The following is a 24,439-nucleotide window of genomic DNA, read 5'->3' as shown; positions in this document are numbered from 1 at the left end:
GTTAAAAGCTGTATTGAGGCATATTTTAAATACTATAAGATTGATACATTTGACACTGATTTTTATTTTATTTTATTTTTGGATTTGAGGCCACACACAGTGATGCTCTTGGCTTACTCCTGGCTTTTTGCACAGGTGTCACTCCAGGTGAGGCTCAGGATTATATGGTGTGCTGAATCTGCCAAATGCAGGGCAAGTATTGTGCCCACTGTCCCTGCTATCCTGCAGCCCCTGGCATTGATGTTTAAAGTAAAACTCAAATAATGTCTCTCTCTACTTGGAATTTGTTTAATACCCTCTGTTTATATTTTAAAAAAACAGTCTTATATCATGTCACTCGCTATGTTCTAACCAAAATTGCCTGTGTCAGTTGGGTAGGTATCAAGCTCTTTTCTGCCCCAGGACCTTGGTGCATGATATTCCATATGCATTTCATGTTCTTTCCCAGATTTTTTTTGTGTAACTGGATCTTTTTCACCATTCAGGTAATTGATTCACCTTTTCTTATTTGATTATGATATGCAGGGTTTAGATTACTGACATTATTCCTTCTCTTCAATCCCTGTTCTATCTTCATGCTAATTATTAAGGAGTGTTCAAGTTTGGTCTATCTATTATGATCATAAACTTATTAAGGATAGAACCCTCTCTTTTCGGCTTTGCAGAGGTGAGAACAAGGTATTAAACAAATAATATAGAAAAAACTTCGTATGAAGACATTTAGGGCATTACAGAGCATTACTGTGTATATGTGTATGTGCACATCTGTATATGAACTGGTAGTGTGCTATTTGTTACCAGTCTGAGATAGTATAAAGAAATAAGTTGAGAGTAATCTTTTGTATCAGCAATTCGATAGGTTAACATTATGTTGATGAATTTAACAGCATAAGCATTAAATTATTTTTATTAAATTTAATTTTTTGACTTCATAGTGCTTAATTTAGTTTTCTTGTACTTCTATTACTGTGTGGAAATTAAGGGGGGGCTGCCTCTTCACAGGTACCCCGAGAAATACTTTTTTTTACTTTTTGGGTCACACCCAGTGATGCTCAGGGGTTATTTTTGTCTCTTCACTCAGGAATTACTCCTGGTGGTGCTTGGGGGACCACATGGGATGCCGGGAATCGAACCCAGGTTGGCCGCGTGCAAGGCAAATGCCCTACCCGCTGTGCTCCAGCCCGAGAAATACTTTTTCAATGAGTGTGGGAACCATGAGAGAAAACAATAATTTCAGTTCATCTTGCTAGAACCTTAGTTAGGAAGTGGTATGTCCTTAGTTTCAGAGAGCAGAAATGGATGACTGACTATAATGGAAGTATTTTTAAAAGGGAGAATAAAAGTCTCAAAGTTGTCTGCATTGTGCTGACAAGTGCCTGTGGCTTTCTAAATGTGTCATAATAAGTTGGATCTCAGCCCAGTTACCATTTCTCATTTCCTTAATGCCCCATCTCTCTCTACTGTGAGAATAAAGAGAATACTAAGACAGAACACCTAAGGGAATTGATTGTACTCCAGATATTTGGGACCAGTTGGAGGTTCATCAAACTCTTTTGCCTGGAATGCCAGGATCAGGCCCAATCAGTTCTGTGTTTACATACTATTGGTTGAGGTGTCAGTTATTACAATGCTTGCATTTCAGCATTTGAAATTTTTACTTAAATTAAAAATGAAAGAACAAAAGAAGGGTAAAACTCAAGAACAGAAGACCAGGGAGGGAAAGGGAGCAAAAGAAGAGTTGTTATTGGAAAACAGCACAGCAATAATCAATATCTTTCAAACTTGTTTTCTCTCTAAAAGCAAACCATCCCTGTTTCAGGGTACACCTAAATACTGTAAATACTGGCTCTTTCTTTTATAATCTATTTTGTGAATAATGCTTTTTTGTTTTTGTTAAAATTGGGAACAACTGATTTTTTTCTTTTTCTTTTTCTTTACAGTGTACTATATGTGTGGGGCACCTGGAGAAGGGAAAAAGAGAGTTGAGAAAGAGAGAAAGAGTTGAGAATGAGAGAGAAAGAGAAATAAATGGGATGAAAAATCATAAGAAAGTACTGTGTGTCTTTGAAAGAGGAGGGGAGAGGGAAGAGAATAGAAGGCATTTGGCAGGAAAGAAGAGAACTATGGAGATGTAATTAGTACCTGTTAACTAAGATACATTTTGTGTTGCTTCTTTGGACAGGTTTCAAAAACACATTAGATTAAGAGAGCTACCTTGTTTATAAGCTTCTTCCCATAACTTACTCTCAGAAATTTATAGGTTGCAATCCATTTATATATTTCTCTTAAGTCTTCACTATGTGAGCTTTGTAGGGTTGACCTTCTCTGTCATTAAGATTATTGAGTGGATAAAATGGGAAGAACAAGATGCTTTCCAGACTTTGTGAATTAGAGTACTAGTTTAACCATAGATTAGCTATGCAACTTTGGATGACACTATTTTCTGAGCCAATTTCTTGATTTCAAAGTAACTTCAAGAGATCTGTGATTAACAAATCTCTCCTCAAAGCAGTTCTTAAGTAATGAGAATCCCAAGGAAAAGCAGTAAACATAATAGTCATCTAAGATGTGTTGCTTTCTTCCCTTTTCTCCCTTAGTTTGCTGGACTGCAGTATTGCTCAGAAAGACTACAGTACTTTCCAGTTGCAGTACTAACAGATATCATAAATCTTTGAACAGTTTTAACCTAGTCAGGAAGCTCTCAGACATTCCAAGGTAATGACTCATTGGTGCACTGATGAATGAGTCATATTTTATATGACTTTCCTTATCTCAAACACAACTCAAAAGCTTTATTGGGGGAGATTTGGTGTTATTTTAGGGACTGGACATCAAACACCTCTTTCTAGAGCATTTCAACTAAAATTCAATTCTTTTTATGCTGATGTATAGGCTATTTTATTGATCCTTCATATCTTGAACCCTGTTTAGAATTTAACTAAGGGTCTTTACTTTTTTGTGCCTTTTACCCACCAGAACTGATTTTATGGCATCAGTGTGCCTTATAACTTTGTAGCATCAAATATAACAAGAGACCCCTATTTATGCCCTCAACAGCAACGTATTCTCATATTCTCACTGCTTGGTTTCCCTGGTGCCATCAATCCTCCAAAATGGAGCAAAACAAAGATGGAAGTAAACCTGGAGAATTTTACAAAATTTAGTCATCACTTGTCACTTGTCATCCCGTTATTCATCGTTTGCTCGAGCAGACACTAGTAACGTCTCATTCGTCCCTGTCACACATTAGTGTAGCCCAATGGCATCTGCTTGCTTCAGGTACACGAAGAGCCTCAAAATTTTTGTTCAGGGTTTTGACAAAGAAGTCGGACCATGTCGTAGGTGGGCGGCCATGCATCCTTTTGATGTCCCATGGAATCCAGTTGGTAACAGCTCTAGTTCAGAGGTCATCTCTAAATCGCATTATGTGTTCAGCCCAACTGATTTTCGATACCGTGGCAAACAAGACAACGTCCTGATTCTTGATTGTCGATGGAGGTTGGAACTCCAGATTTCTTTTCTTACTTGAGTGAAATGTGATATTCCAAGAATAGTTCTTTTGATTCCTCTTTGGGAAACCCGAATAGCATTCTCATCCTGTTTTCATAGGGCCCAGGCCTCTGAGGCATATGTTAGTGTGGGAAGAATGGTGGAGTTGAAAAGATGTGTCCAGAGCAGGAGGTTCTTCGTCCTCTTTACAACTTCTTCAACACCCTTGAAGGTGCTCCATGCCACTCTTTTCCTCCTGTGCAGTTCGGGCGCCAAGTCGTCCCTCATGTTGAGTTCTCGACCAAGGTACACATAGCTGCTGCATTCAGAGATGTTCGTTATGTTGAGAGCAAATGGAATGTCAGGGACTAGTTCATTTTTTATAAACATTGTCTTGGTGAGGTTCAGCTGCAGTCTGACCTTTCCACATTCACAGTCAAAGTCAACCAGCATTTGTGCCACTTGGTATTATTAAATGTTTGGTGTTATTAAAACAATGTCATCAGCGAAGGAGAGGTGGTATAGTTGATGACTGTCTATCTTCACTCCATTTCTTCCCAATCCAGTCTTCGCATGACGTTCTCGAGGGTGGCACTGAAGAGCTTTGGTGAAATGGTGTCACCCTGCCAAACCCCTCTCTTGATGTCGATGATCACTTCCTTGTAGAACGGTGAGATCCTGGTAGTGAATGTGTAATACAGCTTGTGGGGGATCCTGATATACTGAGTTTGAACACCCTGTTTGGCTAGAGCTTCAATGACTGCTTTAGTCTCAACAGAATCAAAGGTCTTCTTTAAATCAATGAACGTTAGACAGAGTGGCATCTTGATTTCTCTTGAAAGCTCAATGAGCTTTATCACATTGTGGATGTGGTCGACCATGCTGAATTTTTTTCTGAACGCTGCTTGCTCATGTGTTTGTCCTTTATCTAGTGTTCTGTCTTTCTATTCAGGATGACTTGAGTGAACAACTTGTAGACGACAGACTACAAATTGAAGCATATTGGGTGATTGTTGGCAACGTCTTGGATGTCTTCCTTCTTGTTCAACAGAACAGTCCTGCTGGTTTTCCATTGGGATGGAACAGTGCATTCAGACAAGCAGCATGTGAAGAGCCGAGCCAGGGTATTGATGAGTACTGGTGGCAGATACTTCAGGTGTTCGGATCTGACCTTGTCTGGACCGGGTGCTGTACGCTTCTTTACTGACGAAATGGGGTGTTGGATTTTGGAAGGGAGAACATTGGGAATGACATATCCATCCTGCGGAATTTGGTATGTGGGCATGTGAACGTGACTATTGAAGAGATCCAAGTAGAAGTCGTGGATTATGTTCTCCATTGCCCTTCTGGAAGATGTGATAGATCTATCAGGACGTTGGAGGGCAGTCATCTTGGTCTTGTAGTTGGTGAAGGACAGGCGAGAGTTGCAAATACTTTTCCTGGCTTCTGCTGCATCGGCCAACACTGCTGCTCTTCTCTCTGAGGTCTTCCTTTATTGCTTCTCTGCACAGTTTTGCGAGCTTGGACATTAGCTTGTGGTTTCCTGAGGCTCGCACAAACCACATTGGTGAATGAGATAGAGAGTTTTTCAAGACAGGCGTCTTTTTGTGCCTTTCCCACTCTCGGCATTCCTTGCACAGTCTTGGAGGTGCTGAACCAGTTGGTATTCCTTATCAATGTTGTCAACGACAGCATCTTCCCACATTGCCGCAATAGTGCTAAAGAGCTCCTGATTGGAGGTCATTCTGGGATTTCTCTTCTTAAACTTTGCAGTCCTTTCTCCCAGCTCCATGAAGTAGAATTATGCACGAAGGAGATGGTGGTGTGATCCCATTTGAAATTTTGGAACAACAGCGACATCGGTCATGCAAAACCAAGGACTGAATATGATGTGGTCAGTTTCGTTGTGGAATTTTCCACTGGGAGACTCCCATGTCCAACATTTAGATTTGGCCTTATGGAACTGTGAGTTATCGTGGATGGTCTTGGTCGACATGATGAATTCAAACAGTCTCTCACCCTGTTTGTTCCATTCTAGTCATAGATCCCGTTGTGGAGTTCTTCAGCAACCTACTCAGTCCCATCTTGTCATCAAAATCATCAACAGTGATCTTGTAGAAGGTATGATCTTGTTTATAGAACTTCTCCAGTTCCATGTAGAACTTTCAATTTCTTCTTCATCGTAATTGGATGTTGGTGCATAGACAACGAAGATAGAAACCATTGGCAGCGAGCCACATCTATTCAAGTGTAATCGTCTGATTCAGGTTGTTGGACATTCAAATGAATCAATGCTTATGGCCAAGTTTGTGTTGACAAGAACACCGACACCACTGATGTCTCTATTGTCGCATGTTCCGAGGAACAATTCTTCTCCAGTGTTGAAATGGTGTGATGTGATTGATGCCTTCTCACCTAGGTCAGACCAATGATGTCATACTTAATCTGCGTTTGCACTGTCATATCCTCGATGGATGCTTTCAATGCCAGTGTACATGCATTGAAAGTACAGACAGTCATTTTAGTCCTTTGTTTTGGCAGCCTAGTTCAGCCCTGAGATTTTATCAGCCTCTCCTTGCTCATCCTTAACACTGCTGTATTGGGGGATCTTTCAGGGTCAGGGGGAATGAGGCCCATTGTTTTTACTGCTTTTGGAATATCAGATACACCACGGGTAGCTTGTAGGCTCTACTCTGCAGGATGGATACTATCGGTATCTTGCCTGACTCTGCGAGAGGGTTGGAGGCTTTTAGGGTGGCTTCTAATCGCCCTTATAGGTGTTCCCATGGTTCACACCATATTTGAGCCCCATTAAATATGGTGCGGATGATGGGTATTAAATGTCTTAGGATGTGTCGCGGCAGCAAAGTGGCCTGGATCGTGGTGGTAATAATCATTACTATAACACATTTATACTTCTTTGCCTTGTATATATAGATAATATCAACTTTAATATAGTACTTTTCTTTTTATTGAAAAACTATATTATCCTGGTCTTTTAATGCTTTATTTTACCTATTTTTCTTTATAAAATTATTTACTTTAATGTAGACAAAAGCTACATTGTTGATACAATTATAGAATTGAAATTGGTTATATAATAAAGCTCCAATATTAAAATCAGTCACTGTCACTGTCCTCCCGTTGTTCATCGATATTCTCCAGCAGGACCAGTAACGACTCCTTTGTGAGACTTTGTTGTTACTGTGTTTGGCATATTGAATACGTCACATTAAAATCAGCAAGAATAAAAATTAATTTTTTGTGAAAATTTTATATCTGATCATGGAGTTGTTAAGATGTTTATTGCTAGTTGAGTCAACCATGTTTCTGTTATTATTGGTTGAGTTTAGTTGGCTCCTATGTTATTTTCCTATATAATTTGTTACACTCCTATTGGAATTTCAGTATTGAGATGGTGGAGTCAGGCTAGGGGCATGGCGGTGATTTTGGATTGTGGAAACAAGCAGCTCCTAGGGACTCTGCTTGGGCAGGCACAGGCCAACCTGCACCTCCCCAATTTACCCTGGTCTGTTCAGCCATGCACAGGTCCGAGATAAACTGTGGCTTTTGGTCTCTTTTGAGATTTATTTATCAGTCTCTGAGATAAAGCCTATAAATGAGCTTGTATAGCTGAGCCGGAGGTGGTTTGTGGGCATGGCTCCTTCATACGTAAGCTTTGACCATTTAATTTCTTGATAAACTTGGTCCCAAGTAATTAGGGTCTGACCAAAGGCACATAAGCAATTTGGGGGTGTCAGGAAGCCTGAAGGCACCACCAGGCTGACGATACACTCGCTCTGCAGGTACAGGTTGATCTGTTGGTGGTATCATACCCCAGTATCTTTAACCTAAATATCTATATTAGCCTCCTTCTTTTTCTTTTTATAATTATTTTTATATAATTTGGTAACATGATTACAATATTGTTAATGTTTATGGTATTGATGTACAAAGTTACTTATCTCCCTCCTTACCAAAGTGCCCAAAACTTCACAACTTTCCTTATGTCACCACTCCTCTATCTCTTCATTTCTCCTACGCTCCCGCACCATTGGTTAGTTACTCTTTTTCTTTCTTTTGTTTTGCTTTTTTTTTGCAGTGTCAGTAATTGAACCCAGGGCTTCACACTACCTTAACCTCATTCTTGGAAATGGTATCTGTGAGAGGAAATAGTTGATGAAATTGTTTTATTTTTCTAATACATATTTAGTATCAATTCAAATAAAGTAAGTTTGAGATTTTGCTATATACTACCTAAAATAATCTTGTGTGTAATAGCATATGTTGGGAGAGGGCAATCTAAACTAACTCTCAATTTCTAGAATAGAAATGGTTTTCAGAGAGTTTTAGTGTTTCATGAGGCTTGTTTGATGAATTCTTGAAATTTAAAACCTGCATTCTAGTTCTTTATTTAGTGCTTTTTCTCCTATTATGCTATGAGTTGGCACAGGGTTCTGCCCACAGTGACTAAGCATTTATTATTGCCAATGATGAGAACATTAAATCACAATATGCAACATGCCTGGAATGGGTCATAATCTGAGAGCCTACCATGAAAGAAAGATAGATTGCTCTGTTACTAAAGTAGAGAAACATTACCCTCTTAGAGAAACTCCTAGAAGTAAAAACACAATAAATTATGGGACAGTTATTTAAAGGAAAAGACATTACCAAATGATACAATTTGTAACAGACTTACTTGTTCTATTGAGTTGTCCACTTATGACTTCAGCAGATTACATCTCTGGCTTATGCCTTTGAGGAAATCTTGAAGGAATTTAAGTAAGTTTGAACTTTATGAAATTTGTTGTCCACCCTGAAATTTGCTTCTTGTTATGTATAAACTCTTTGCTAAAACATTAATTGGATTTCCGGTTCTTCTCACTTTAGGATTGGTCCCAGGAGAAGTGCATATTAAAGCACACAGAAGTCTGCCAGATAGTTGGTGCTTTGTAGTAAAAGGGGAATTGGAGTGCTGTTGTGGTGATTCCTTGCGTTTAAAGAACATTGATTTCCGCTGTTGTTTACCCGAAATCAGACTCATCTTTGTTACCCTGTTTATATGTACTCAACTTTTACCCAGATGACTTATCTTAAAAGGCCAGATGGTTCATATTGAAAGGATAAGCAAATCTTAGCATTTTTACCACTGAAATGATTTAGACTTAGATTTGATTCCACAAACGGAGTAGTTTTGAAGGTACTTTTAATCTATTTAAAAGATGTGGAAATCATGGTTTGGATAATATTTCTTAATATTTTGTACAAGATTTAGCAGCAATTTTATCAATATTATCCATGTATAATTTTATATAGAATACATGGTAAACATCTGGCTGAGTCCTAAACGGGAGAATGTCACTAAACAAAAGATACAAGATTCATGGCGAATATGTTAGTGTCTTATTACCCAAATTCACATGATATTATAACACTATATTCATTCTAAAAGTTTTTAATTAACTTGTTCTTGTAGTGGCATTCTTCCACCCTAAGAATTCTAAGTTCTTTGTCATTCAAAAATGTACCATTCTCCACCTCACCCCCAATATTTTCCATGTGATCCTCTCTTGTAGTTCTAGGACTTCACATACTTTTAATTTCAGTGAGACATGTTTTCTGAAGAGTAACCAAATCTCATCTGAATGACTGTCAGTAGGACTAGTTAAAATTCTAGAATAGGAAACGTCTTTATAGATGATCTTGTCATCTTGGTTCAACTGAGAGCATTTGATATACATGATTCAGCTCTCCCTTTAAGAACGATCTGCCTTAAATTCTGTGTTTGTTGACAGACTCCAGGTTCAGTTGCCTTTAAGATATGCTCCAACTTTCAGCTTAGTGGAAACTTAGTGATTCCTACATGTTTGCTAACCAGTGGCTGAGAGACGTGGTGGTACAAAGGCTTGCCATTTCAGGATAACATGTGACCTCTATGCACCAGAGGTCCCTGTTGTGCTGGTTTCTACCATGTAAAGCGATACCACAATCTGAAATTCTTTTTTATCAGGCAACCTTCTTTCCCACTCCTTCACTAGTGTAGAAACTGGTGTAGAAGTGTAAAAGTGTTGGTGTTATACTTTAACCAGAAGCTCCTCCTTCCTACTCGTGTCCTTCTCCCTTTTATATATTTATAGCTGTTGCTCCCTATAAATATCTCACATTTATATTTATATCTTACTATCTATTTCCAAAGGACCCAACCAATACACCAATGAACTACCCATTTCCATCTAAGTTTTACAGCATGGAAACTAATGTCTACAAAGGTCAAATGATTTGCTCAAGGTCCCATAGCTGACTAGTAGCAGAATCAGTATGATAAACTGAACTTTATGACATCTGGTTCAATGCCCTTTCCCTAACCAGTTGGAAACAACCTTTCAATTGCATATGCAAAAAATAGATTTTTCATGTATTTTTATCCTCATGCCATTGTATATTTTATATATTTGCCATGATAAACTTATTTTATTTGCATTAAATCATTGGGTTTTTGAGTATTAATATCTATAAAATTTGTATTATAAATATAAGTTTTATATAGACTTTAACACAAATTAAATACACACATTAAAATTATAATAAAAGTTGCATGTACACAAACTAAATTTATCTTATATACTATGAGTGAAGGCAAACCCTAGGACATATAAGGCAGAGGAGAAGGTAAAATAACAAAGAGGGAAAGGAGGCATGAAGGAGAAGGAAATATTTATCAGTGAGGAAGAAATGATAAAAAAACCAATCCATATATTCCTTGGGTACCTTATATTATTTCATATTTTCTGAAAAGACCTGGCATAAATTTCAATGAGTCAACAAATATTCATTAATGGTTGCCTAAACATTTACTTGACTATATTAAAATATAAATAAAAATCATAATACCCCCAAATAGAGAAAGCATAAGAGGGAAATTGTCTGCCGTAGGGGTAAGGGTGGAGATACTGTGGACCTTGGTGGTGGAAAACGTACACTGGTGGAGGGATGAGTGTTTGATCATTGTATGACTAAAACTCAAACACGAAAGCTTTGTAACTGTATCTCATGGTGATTTAATAAAAAATTAAAAAAATTAAAAATCAAAGCTTCTCTTTTAAAAAGGATAGATTTTTTTAAACTTTTTAATTTTTAAAAAAAAATTATTGAATCACCGTGAGATAGTTACAAGCTTTCATGTTTGGGTTACAATCACACAATGATCAAACACCCATCCCTCCACCAGTGAATTGCCCCACCACCAATATCCCTGGTATACCCCCCTTTCCCACCCTCCCCCTGCCTCCATGGTAGACAATATTCCCCATACTCTCTCTCTACTTTTGGGCATTATGGTTTGCAATGTAGATACTGAGAATTTATCAAGTTTGGTCCATTATCTACTTTCAGCACACATCTCCCATCCTGACCGGTTCCTTCAGCCATCATTTTCTTAGTGATCCCTTCTCTATTCCAGCTTCCTTATCCCCTTTGCTCATGAGTCAGGTTTCCAGCTATGGAGCAATCTTTAAAAAAGATAGATTTGTTTATCCCCTTAGTGAACTGGCACTCCATTTTTAGTAATTTCTAGAGCATATGCACTCTACATTCCAGAGTAATATCTCTAATCTTCATCTTAGTAAGTGTGGTAAAATATACACATTTTATAAGAAAGAAGCTTAAATATAACTTCCTTTATTATTTAAAAATATTAATTCTTAAAACAAAATAAGATTTTTCTTTGGTTTAAGAAATTTTAGAATATCATTGTAATAATCTTTCATATTTGTTGCTAGTCTTTTTGTTTAAGAGCTATATAATGATTATGATTCTCTTGTGCTAATGAAACAAAATTGGGGTTAGAGCACATGTTACATAATAATTTAATAGATTCTTTATCATCGTGATAATTTTACATTTCTCTTTCATTTCAGGTGATGGTATTTTTTAGAACTTCGGCTAAACTGTTATTACGGACTTAGAAACATTTTGTTAATTTTTTGACCAATTGTTCTTTTATTTATTTATTTGAATCCTCATGAGATACAAAGTTACAAAGTTGTCCATGATTTGCTTTCAGTCATACAATGTTTCAACACCCTTTTCTTCACCAGTGTACACTTCCCGACCACCACTGTCCCCAGTTTCCCTCCCAAGCCTGCCGCTGTGACAGGCACTTTTCTTTTCCTTTCTCTCATTCTTTTCAACTATCATTGTCATAGTGGTTCTCTATTCTAACTGCCCTCCCCACCCTCCACCACTTGTAACAAACTTCCAAATGTGGACCAGTCCTCCTGGCCCTTGTTTCTGCTTCCCTTGAGTATTAGTCTCCTACTAAGTTTTTTTTATATCCTACAAATAGTCCAACTGCTCTTTTTGGAGAAAGAACTATAAACTTACTTTAATGAAATACTTATATCTAGTAAGTCACATTTTTATTGGATTAAGTATTATAAATTAAGGGTTTTTCCACAGTATTGAAAGGTAGAAGTACTGTAGGATAACATTGGCTTGTCTTTTCTCCCTTGCCACAGGGAGCTTAGGTTTATCGGGTTACACTCATTACAGTGCTCCCGACTCACTCCCATTCCTCTGTTTATCTGTAAACTCTTCTCTGTGCTCTCTTCCCCAAGGTTAATCGCCTTTTCTCTCTAATCAGATTCTGTTAGCTTGTAAGATAAGATCCTTCTAAGGACACTGAACTTGTATTGTAAGTTATGTCTTTTGTATAGTCTACCTTAAAGCAATGTCCTTTCTGTATGGACACAGGAAGACAGTTGATATTATGCTTTGTAACTTGGGAGTTGATTGATTCCAAATAATATTTACTCCTGGGCATCTGCTTTCTTGACTCAGTTGTCCTTAGTTCCTAGCACCCCAAAAGCAGGGCCCCGACGAGGGTCCAAATGGACCGAGGACAAGTTGTGAGCTACCCTGGCATTGAAATGGGGCAGGCCAAAGTGCCACGATACTAAACTATAAGTTGAGGACATGATCATGGACAAATGCTGTCATGATCAAAAAGTAAGTAACGACGAGACTAGGACCCTGCTGGGGCTAGGAAGACTAACCTGGCCTGAGGACTATGGTCTACACACACACACACACACACACACACATACACACACACACATATATATATATATATATATATATATATATATATAGTGGAATATATAGTGAGATGTCCTCAGGAAGAACCAAACTGCAAGTTTATATCTCTTACTGTGCTCATAGCACAGCGGTAGGGCGTTCGCCTTACAAGCGGCCAACAAGGCTGACCCAGGTTCGATTCCTCCACCCCTCTCGGAGAGCCCGGCAAGCTACCGAGAGTACTCGATATGCCAGACACAGTAACAACCAAGTCTCCAATGGAGACGTTACTGGGCCCGCTCGAGCAAATCGACGATCAACGGGAGGGCCTTTACTTTTACTTTACTTTACTGTGCTCATACAGAATGACATTGCTAGAAATTTTGGAAGTATATTTACTACAACTATTTAAGTAGATTACTAGCTGAGGAAAGAACAGACCCTTATTGGGATCCCACACTTGAACGGATCTCCTAGTAATCTGGAATAATCTCTTTAGATGAGATTTTATCCTTGAGTTAATCTCCTCGAGGAGTGGTCTTACCTCTCTTTGTTGATTTTCTAATGTTCAACCCACCTTTGTGTCACCACCCTACGTGATTGCTATATAAACTAAGATTGTAAGGTCTGAGGAGCAGGCGGGCTGGGAGAAGGCTCAGGTTGAGGAGGAGGTTGAGGCTCAGACTCAGGCTCAGGCTCGGGCTCAGACTCGGACACCAGAGGGCAGAGGGGCTCAGGCTTGAGAGAGAAGCAGAAGGGGAGTGAAGATTTTAATTAACTACAATTGATACAGACCAGCATGGCCCTCGTTCGTTCCTTTGCCTGCCCATCGCTATCAACTTCCCTGGGGTGGGGAAATGGCTTGAGACTACCGAACGCGGGTGGTGGGAGAGATAGAGCACTGATGGTCTTCCAAAAACACACAAAGTACAAAGTTAATTTCAGCAACTTTTGTGCAACTGATGCTTCTCTCTTTGATTTGCAAAGAGCCTTATTTTTATGACTTCATTTAAAATAATCCTGTGTATGCAAATCCCTGTTGTCCAAATTTCCTCTATCATTGTGGCCTCCCAAGCAGTGCTCAGGAGATCTGAGGGTCCCACTGGCTATTCTTAAATGCAAGGACTTGAGTATGCATGATTATGAGTTTGTACAGTGCCAGGGATAACCAGGCCACTCTGGCTCTTCAAGGGCCTCCCAGGGTTACACCTTGGTGTAACCCTGGGAGCTTGGTGGCCCCTAGGGATATACCCAGTAATGCTTAGAGGACAACTGGTGCTGGAAATAAAGTTCAGGTCCAGTCCATGCTAGGTATATGCCTTAACTGCTGTATTACATCCTGGTTCCCAAATTTCTAGTAAAAGCCAGTCTTATTAGATTAGGGCCAATTTGAAAACAATCACCTTTTTAAGGGTCTTATTTTCAAAGAAAGTCACATTCTGAGGCACTGAAAGTTAGGTACAATGTAAGATTTTTGTTGTGGTACAATTAATCATAACACAAAAACTATCATTTAATCAAAGAAAATGGTTCGCAACAGACAATGTAATATTATTCTGTTACATGTTCTTAAGTAACCTCTATATGTCACAACACAGCTGTACTAAGAAAATTTGTACATACTTCGATTTTTTGTTAGTTGGTTTGTTTGCTTTGGGGTCACACACTTAAGTCCTCAGGGATCACTTCTAGCTCTGTCCTCAGGAATCACTCTTGGAAATGTTTGGGGGATGATATGTTAGTGATCAAAGCGGTGTTGTGTTAGTGCAAGGAAAGAGCCTTAATCCCCTGAATTATCTTTTCAGCCTTCATATTTAGTCTTTTTGATGCTATTATAGTTAAACTGCAGTGTTTTTACTCTGCCATTAGCACCTTGTGTAAAGAATGACACAAGTTTTAAAGGCATGGAAAGTTTGACAGTCAATATCCAAATCATATTGGTGGTGGGAAATGTATACTGGTGAAGAGATGGGTGTTCGAACATTATACGACCCAATCACAAACAACCTTGTAACTGTGTACCTCACTGCAATTCAATAAAAAGTTAAAACAAAATTTAAAAAGGACAAAAACCTCCAAAACACAAAAACATGGGGAAAAGAAATGAGCAGAAACTTTGTCAAAGAAGAAATTCAAATGGCCAAAAGGCGTATGAAAAATGCTTTACCCACTAATAAAAATTAAAAAAAAAAAGAAAAACCAAAAAAATGCTTTACATCACTAGTCATCAGGGGAATGCAAATCAAAACAGCAATGAGATACAATCTCACACAACAGACACAGGCACACATCCAAAAGAACAAGAACAAGCAGTGCTGGTCACTGATGCAGGGAGAAAGGAACTCTCATTTATTGTTAGTGAGAATGCTGACTGGCCCAGCCTTTTTGGAAAATAACACGGGCATTCCTCAAAAACCTACAAATTGAGCTTCCATTTGACAGAGCAATGCCACATCTGGGAATATGCGCTGGGGGGGCGGTGGCAAAAACACACAACAGAAATATCATCTGCACTTCTATGTTCATTGCAACACTATTCACAATAGCCAGAATCTGGAAATAAAAACCCTAGTGATCAAGAACAGATGACTGGGTAAAGAAACTACGGTATATCTACACAATGGAATGCTATGCAGCTGTTAGGAGAAAGTCATAAAATTTGCTTATAAATGGATAGACATAGAGAGTTTTTTTGCTGAGTGAAATGAGCAAGAAGGAGAGGGATAGATGGAGAATGATTGCACTGACTTATGAGATTTAAAAATAGCATGAAACTAATATCCAAGACCAGGAAAAACAGGGGCAAGGTTGGGAGCTTGCCATGAGTGTGTGAGTGAAGTTAGGATAGAGAAGGAACCAGTATGACAATAATAGGTAGAAATGATCAGAGAAAGAAAATACCTATTATAGAGGCAGGTAGTGGTTGTGGGTTGAGGGAAACTGGCAACGTTGGTGGTGGAAAACATACACTGGTAAAGGGTCAGGATTGTAACGTCATATGACTGAAACACAATCACAAACAACTTTGCAGCTGTGTATCTAACTGTGATTCAATTAAAAAATGTAGGAAAAGATGAAAAGATTCAATTTTTGGTTTAAGGATATGTAAAAATTTGATATGATCACAATGTTAATGTACAAATGTACTTTGGCATTTTGTTTGAAAATATTTGGTAGTGGTCTCCTTCTAGAAAGACAAATCCAATACTGTTTTGCACAAATACTTTCCTTGGATAAATTGGCAAAAATTTTGGTTAGTTGTGGAGTCAGTTTCCTATGTCTCAATGTTCCTAATTTTACATTTTTCCCCAGTTAAAATAGTTTATATTTCAAATCAAATGCAATATAAGCATAGTGATTGAGTAATCAATATCATATTTTTAAGTATGAATAGACTATAAGTTTCACAGCTAAAATAGTGACAATAAAATTTAAAACAAGACTACTGCATTCGGATTTTGGTATTTACTAAACTCATTTCTCCAAGTGTCTAGAGAACACATTAGGTACTTGATACATTTCTTTTTTGATGGTTATAAATGACACAAAATAAAAAGAACACGTTGCTCTAGGAAATATAAACTCTCTTGTTCTTACCAGGTTAGCAAGCATGTAGTGATAACCTCTTGAATGTTTTCCCAGAATCACAACCTGCAAAAAGAAGAAAGGCATTTTCAATTGCACAATCAAGAGGATGGTTAGAATAAATTACCTTGAAAGGGTCAACAAATTATTGAGTCCTTTATGTAAAGCAAAATCATAGTTAATTGGAGCACATTTATTTTTGTTACATTTAACTATCTGACAGAGAATACAGGGGAAATTGCTAATGTCAAAGCTAAAATGTCAGAAAACAAGAGAGAAAAACACTCTGTAAATTTTCAGGTCAGTAGCATCATTGTCACTTAAAATAGATGGCAAAAAATGATGGAGATGATGATCCCCCACCCATGAACTGAATTTCTGTACTTAGCCGTTGAGACGGAAAATTGGCAGAACTTCACATACAAATTAGAAACAGAATGTACGGCACATTTTTTTCAGTTATCTGGAATGCTTAGGGAATTGAACACTCAAGGAATGGGGTTAATGGAATTTTCAGGTTAATAGAGGTTGCTTTTGCTTACTGAAAACTTTTCTAAAACGCTTGCCTTCCTTTTCGTGCCTAGATACAAAAAAACTAATGTCCATCTGTACATCTTTTATTGCTTAAGATGATGCCTTCAGGCAGTGACAGGGGGTGGATTTTCCCCTAGGAGACATTTAGCAATGCCTGGAGACATTTTTTTTGGTTGTGATGGATGAGAAAATTACTGTTAGCATCTAGTAAGCAGAGGACTGGGATGCTGATAAAAGTATCCTATAATGCAAAGGACTGTCTCTCACAACCAAGAATTACCTAGCTAAAACTGTTAGTATTGCTGAGATTGAAAAACCCTGCTTTATGACCTGATTCATATCTTAAATTTCATAAGAATTATTGTAAGCTTTACAACACCTTACTACTTCAAAATATGTAAGTGGATTTAATGTTCTAACCAAATGTATAGTTTGACTCTTCAAAGTTTTTGATTCAATACTTGACATTAGCTTGTTTTTTTGATAGATAAAAATAGCAAAATTTCTAATGATTAGCTTTTATACAAGGTCATTTTATAAAATACTGATATTGAGCAAAGCAAATGTTGGTTTGGGAATGTTAGATAGTGGGAATGTGGAAGGCATAACTTACAGGTTTAAAGACAACCAGAGGTAGAACTAGGTTTTGTACAGCTAATACCATTTTAGTAATTTATATTTAAGAAATATATAAAATATAACAACATTATTTGCACTAAATTTTAGGGAAAAACTGTGTAAGTGATGGATTATTAAGCTCAAGATCCATGATAAGTTTGTATCTGGGTTCAGCAATATAAGGGTTTAGAAACAACTTTGGAGGAAACAATGTTGCACGTATCAAACTGAAATTATATTTTAAAAGGCTCCAAAACAATGATACTATTACCAATCATGAAAAATCATAATTTAGTACCTAGTATATTTAACGCACTGTGCTATATGTGTATTTATTTTCTAGAATATTTAGCATATTATTAATGATTAATTTCATTTAACAGATGAGACACCTCAGAAAAAGATTGTTAAAGTACTTTTTCCAAGGCCACACAGCTAGAAGTAATACAATGGTAATTAGAGTATTTGTCCAATTGCCTCTAAAACCCATATTTGTGGCTATATTTGCTCGAGTGGGCCCAGTAACGTCTCCATCATGAGACTTGTTGTTACTGTGTTTGGCATATCAAATACATCACGGGTAGCTTGCCAGGCTCTGCCCTGCGGGCGAGATACTCTCAGTAGCTTGTTGGGCTCTCTGAGAGGGGTGGAGGAATTGAATCGGGTCAGCCATGTTGGCCGCTTGTAAGGCAAACGCCCTACGGCTGTGCTATCACTCCAGCCCTGTGGCTATATATGAAATAATTTCTTAATATGTGCTAGATGTCAAATATCAATAATTGCTCTCAGTTCATGGAGAAGAAGAGAACCCTAAGTAAGTCCTGTGGGGGTAAACAGGATAGGCTTTCAGGAGGACATGAAGCTAAATAAGCATAGATAAATGCATTTAAATAGCAGATTTGTCTAATACCTAAATATCTTTGCAGAGATTTAAGGTTTTTAAGCTATCTCACATACTGAGAGAAGGGGAGGTAGAAGAAGGGAGTATAGCTGTTTTTGATTAATTTAAAACATGAGCCACATTTATGACTGATTATTTATGGAGGAAATGAAAAGTTAATGAATGTCTTGAGGAGGTGATTTCTCACGCTGCTGTGACACAAAATGAACTGCTAGGTATCTGCTGGGATGTATTCTTCAGTCTCCGTTAGTGAGAAACATCCTTTCTGGTGGCATTTGTTAACTTTCAATGGCAAGTTGGGACCATACATTTGTTTCATTTTTAATTCACCAACAGCTTTCTACATAATAAAATCAAAGAGTTCTCAGTTCTGCCAGAAAATGAGCAAGATTCCTAAGAACATGTGGTAGAATCTAGAAAGAAATAAAGAAATAAGTTCAAAGGAGAAAGAGTAAATTACTTTTACCATGGGCAAGAGTATTATTTTGAGCATAGGAAGGGTGAGATGGAGCAATTAAAATCATTTCTGCTGAATATATTGAGGAGGTAATTCTCTCTAGAGAGAATCCAGGAGTCTAACCTTGCCATACAGTCTGTTTCATGTGGGTAATCACTCAAATTTCTCTAGCTTCAGGGTTCCTCTCTGTAATATGAGACAACGGGCCTGTCCCTTCAATGTTAGAAATATGCAGAAAGTAGACTATAGACGAAACATTATTGCCACTCAATGCCTCTCTTGCAAACCACAGCACCCAAAAGGAGAGAGAGAACAAAAGGGAATGACCTGCCACAGAGGCAGGGTGGGATGGGGGGATGCGGTGTGGGAGGGATACTGGGATCAGTGGTGATGGAAAATGGGCACTGGTGGAGGGATGGGTACGCGATTGTTGTATAATTGAAACCCAAGTACAAAATTTGTAAGTCTACAACTGTACCTCATGGTGTTTCACTAATAAAAATTAAAAAAGAAAAGAAGAAAGTGAAAAAAAAGATGTCAGTATAAAATAGGAACACTAACATCTACAAAAGTTTATGATATAAATCATGCAAATATATGTGATTATATAATTGTGGAAGTACCACACAGCTAACAAAAAATGTCATTCACTTAGATATCGTTCTTGAAAATCTTGAACTATTGGAATCTGTTTTTCAGTCCATACCCAGATGATTTATTCAAAACAAACTGACTTATTTGAAGGTAGCTCTCTTATAACATCTCCTTTTCAAAACTCAGCCTAAACTGAAAGAGATGGGAAAGTTATCTAAAGATAGGAACCTTTCGGTGTCACACAGCTGCTTCCTCAAAGGCCATAATTATTTCCTCATCCTTACTTTGAGTGCTTTCTTAACTCTTATTAAACAGTTCTTACCAATCTTGGTTTTCCAGTTCACAGTAAGTGAAAAGTTGCAAATTAGAAGGAGTGTGTATGGAGAGGGGTGATATTAGAAATATATATTAACAGGAGATGAAGTGGCTGATTTAAAGAATAAAGAGGGGATGACCCCCACCCCCAAATAAAAGAGACGACATTGGCAGACATTATACTACTGCACAGTATAATCATAGATGTTTATTGTGAATGCCTGAGTCATCAAGGCATGGCTTACTGTGTTCAGTAATATCTCCTGAAAAATCCAGGGACACAAATAATATACTTTATGGAGGGTTTCTATTAGAAATGCTCAAAGTTCTAATATACTTAACTTCTCTTGAAATTTTACATACATGGGAGAGCAATGATTCTACTGATGTGAGATAAGTGAGACCTCGCTGCAAAATGTGTGATGTTTTGCTCTTGGTAGTTTCCTTTTTTTAAATTTTTGTTGCAGGGCTTGTGGGAGTAAGGGTAGGGTGGGAGGGTTGTGCGTAATATGGTGCACAAAAGAGCTAGTTAATGGGAGCAGTTCTTGTTCAGTGAGTCCTAAATCTTTATTCTTTCCATCTGTTATAGATGAACAAGGCATAAATTGTACCCTCAGTTATTTAATGACTCTGGTAACCAAGAGAATATTCAACTTTGCTTTTACAGTAATTATAATAGCTCTTTCTGAATTAGTTTCAGAACTTCAATTATAAAAGCAGTTTTATAGCCTACTGTGAAATTTAAGGAAGAAATACCAAGTTCTCAAATCCATTCTCTGTATTCACATTGCTTTTGTAAAATTTTTTGCAGGTGATGGATGGCTTGATATGATGGCAGATATGATAAATGTAGTAAGGGAAAATGTGTGAAAAGTAGATAAAATTAATAGTTTTAAGGAAATTTGTTTTTTATCTTTATGAATGGGGTCTGAAAGAAAAATGCCATGATCTTCATTTGTTGAAACATCAATGTTTTATTTGCAGAAGGAAAGCTATTACACACTAATTCACTGAGCTGTGCATATATCACAGCAATAAATTATTTGTTAAAGAAGTCAATGTATCAAAGTTTATCCATTGGGAGAGATATTCCTTTATTGACACCCCCATCCACTTATCTGTGAAATTGGGGCCTGGAAACATTGAGAAGTTAAAAATAATTCAGAAAATGTTCTAATGGTTTTATACATAAGAGACACTTTCTTTTCTCAATTTAATGCTTAACGTATGCATTTTTCATAATTTTAGAAATGTTAAACTACTCTATAAGATTACTTGAGAGAAGCCCACAGACCCTTTGAGAACAAAAGCATCTGTTTCTCTATGCTCACATTAAAAAATATGTGTGTGGAAAAGTGTCTAAGCTTTTTTCTCTTTAAATCCATCTGGTATGCAGATTAGGTTATTTGCAGACCTAAGTATCTCCATGTTTGGATTTTCTACTTCAGTGCCAAAAAAGGATCTATGCATAAAGATTGATCTAGCTTTGAGTATAGAAAACACTTTGCCATACACCTTAAGCTGCTTCTCCTTAATTTACATACCTCGAAGATCAGGGACAGGGAAGAAAAAAGGGAGAAAGTTTCTGGTTTTAATTTATCACCTTTTCTTCATTTATTTTATAGATATTACCACTTTAAGCAAAAGCTTTCTTTTCCCCCTTTGTTCAAAGAGAAGAAATATTTTCAACCTCTCTCTTTACTACTTCCTCTATCATAAAAGTACTATGTACGGGGGGTGCTTGGTGGGGGTGGGCATGGAGCAGGTAGGATACCTGCCTTGCATGTAGCTGACCTAGATTTGATACCCAGCATTCATATGGTCCCCAGAACCTGTCTGAAGGGATTCCTGAGTGCAGAGACAAGAGAAAGCCCTGAGAAATGCCAGATATATACCCAAAATGATTGAAAAAGACGATTGGAATAGGGAGAGAGTTTAAGTAGTTACAAATATGCCTTGAATTGTTCGAGGCCCTGAGTTCAGCACTGTTAATTGACTCCATCTAACTCCAGCACTACATTCTACTATACCAAAACTGCTTGCTGTGGAGCTGATGGAATATAGCTCTGCTGATGTGAATCTGATAAATAAAACAAATATACTTGTGTTCTGTGGCAACCTAATTTCAGCTGTGTTGGGAACAAAGTGAGTGGCATGCCATAGAAATTGTACTTAGAAAATGCTATGGTTCCCAGAGGAGATCTATTAGTTTTGATAAAAGACATTCATTTTCTTGAAATAAAGCCCCAGACTATTAAATTACTCTCATCTTAGTAAACACATAGCCATAGTAAAATCTGTTAAAATTATTTTCTAATAATAAGCACACTCAGACTCTCTTACAACTGAATGACCATATTTCATATTGCAGTAAGCTGATTGAAAAAATGCTGGATTAGTGAGACAGAAAAGGGCCAATCACCAATGCCAAAGAAGTTGGTATGCATGTTGTGTGTGTGTGTGTGTGGGGGGGTCGGAGGTGTTGTGGATTGCAGATGGAGGGGAAAAAAGACTGAAGCTTTTCATAAAGAATGTAAATGGGAGTATAAATGAGAAAACTCATCAGTGCTTATGCTGTCTACAGGGGAAGATTATGCAGCAAGCAGGCAATTGAATAAGGCACACAAATAAAATGCTAGAATGGGAAGATTTGAGTTTCACCAAAGAATATGTGGTTGGAAAGTTTCACTTCCCACATTGTATTCTCTTAGACTGAATGGTATATGTAAAAGATCTAATGCTAACCATCAGAAAAGGAATAATGAATTAACAAATGACGGGCAATAAATGTCCATAAGGAGTCAAAGCATTAGATTATTATTCCTCCTAGGGATAAGAAGTTACTAATATATATTTTAGACATTCTTATATTAACACCAAATCAGCATTTCTCAAATTTCAGTTCTTCATACACTTCTTCATTTTCTTTTATTTGTTTTTTTGCCACACATAGCAATGATCATGGGTTACTCTTGACATTGATTTTAGGAATTATTGCTGGTAGTTCTTAGGGATCATATGGGATGCCAAATGTCTAACCCTGTCCAGCTGTGTGCAGAGCAAGCACCCTACCCACTGTACTATTGCTTCAGCCCCCTTCAAAAATTTCTTTAGTGACTTGTGTCTGATCCACAGATCACAATATTAGTTTGTTAATATTTATTTCATAGCTACTCCTTTATTTAAATTCAGCTGTGTCCAAAGAAATACTATCCATAAAAACTACATGCAAGAAAATAATATAACTGTATTAAATAAGATATATTCATCCGAGTGTATTTCTTAGCCTTTACTTTTCAGGATAGTTGCTTCTTTGGAAGATTTATCTATCTTCTGGAAGCCATATCATTTAAGTGCATTGAAATTTGCAAATAGACAATAAACTGCACGAGAGGCTGTCGGATAACATTGGTTTGTCCTTTATTCCTTGATACAGGGAGCTTAGGTTTATCGGGTTATACCCATCACAGTGCTCCCGAATCACTCCCATTCCTTTGCTTATCTGTAATCTCTTTGTGCTCTGTTTCCCCAACTGGTTTATCACCTTTTCCCCTAATCAGACTCTGTTAATTTGTAAGGTCAGATCCTTCTAAGGACACTTGACTTGTGTTTATAGGTGAAATATTGCTGTTCTCCTTATCTCATGTCCTTTTGCATAGTTTACTCTAAAGCAATATCCTTTTTGTATAGACACAGGAAGACAGTTAATATTATGCTTTTGTAACTGAGGAGTTAATTGACTCCGAATAATATTCACTCCTGGGCATCTGCTTTCTCAACTTAAGTCTCAGTTGTCCTTAGTTCCTAGCACCCCAAAATCAGGGTCCTGATGAGGGACTGGAAGGACCCAGGGCAAGCTGTGAGCTACCCTGGCATCGAAACGTGCCAGGCCAAAGCACTAAAATACTTAACTATAAGTTACAAGCATGGCCATGGATAAATTCTGTAATGATCCAAAAAGTAATGACTGAATTAGGACCGTGCTAGGGTTAGGAAAGTCTAATTTGGCCTGAACACTGTATTCTGAGATCTATAGTGAGATGGCCCCAGGAGAGTAATCCTATAAGGTTAATGTATCTCTTACTGTGGCCATACAAAGTCACTAATATTATGAATGTTTATATATTTGTTGGACTAGTAAAAGGATAAACACACCCACAGATGAAATTTCACTCTTGGGTGGGTCGTCTTACTGAATAAGTATCTGTTCTAGAAGAAGCTTCCCCCGAGGGAAGGACTTTACCTCTGTTGATTGTATGACCACACTTTCGTGTAATTACTATCCCCACCCCTCATGATTTTGGATTTAATTAAGGCTGTAAGAGTGGGTTGTGAGAGGCAGAGGCAGGAAGAAGTATGAAGGAGCAGGATCCAAGAGGAGGATGAGGGGGATCGGGGAAGGGGAAGATCAGGAGGAGAATCAGGAGAACCCAGAAGGAGAATCATGAGAGAATGGAGAGGAGATTGGAATAAATTGCAATTTAGAACAACCATCATTTTTCCACTTATCCATCATTTCCTCCTTCATCTGCCCATTGCCATCAGCCATCCTGGGGTGGGGGAAGTAGTGCAAGACCACCAAATGCAGGAAGCATGTGTGAGAGAGAGAGCCACCACGGCTTTAGTATTTATTTTTTTATTACACAAGAGGTAAAGCCCAGAAGTCTCCTAATATACGATGTTTTGTTTGTCTGGGTCTTTCATTTTTGCTCTTTGGATTTGGCACTATCTTCTTCATTCTGATAGGTCATTCACCTTTGTGATCATACTGACACAAAAAAATGATTTAGGCACTCTAACCCCAAATGTGTAGATTACAAATGCCATTATAAAATATTCGAGATTTTTGTGAACCAGTTGCAAAACCA

General features: G+C 37.7%; 1 protein-coding gene across 4 annotated transcripts in view; it reads right to left on the bottom strand.

Moving 5' to 3' along the window:
- The window catches only part of GRIA3 (glutamate ionotropic receptor AMPA type subunit 3), a 391,700-nt gene that overhangs the window by 142,343 nt on the left and 224,918 nt on the right, over positions 1-24,439 (bottom strand). For all 4 annotated transcript variants that reach the window (XR_008794065.1, XM_056125840.1, XM_056125841.1 and 1 more), the window contains exon 5: positions 16,165-16,218. Coding sequence is in view for 3 of the 4 variants with exons in the window: in XM_056125840.1 (XP_055981815.1) it covers positions 16,165-16,218 (54 nt within the window). In the remaining variant the exon portion in view is untranslated. The remainder of the gene's footprint in view (positions 1-16,164; positions 16,219-24,439) is intronic.

Source organism: Sorex fumeus, unplaced genomic scaffold (assembly GCF_029834395.1).
Source record: "Sorex fumeus unplaced genomic scaffold, SorFum_2.1 ptg000058l, whole genome shotgun sequence".
NCBI lineage: Eukaryota > Metazoa > Chordata > Mammalia > Eulipotyphla > Soricidae > Sorex > Sorex fumeus.
The sequence above is the reverse complement of the archived record's forward strand: the minus strand, read 5'-3'. Positions and strand labels throughout refer to the sequence as shown.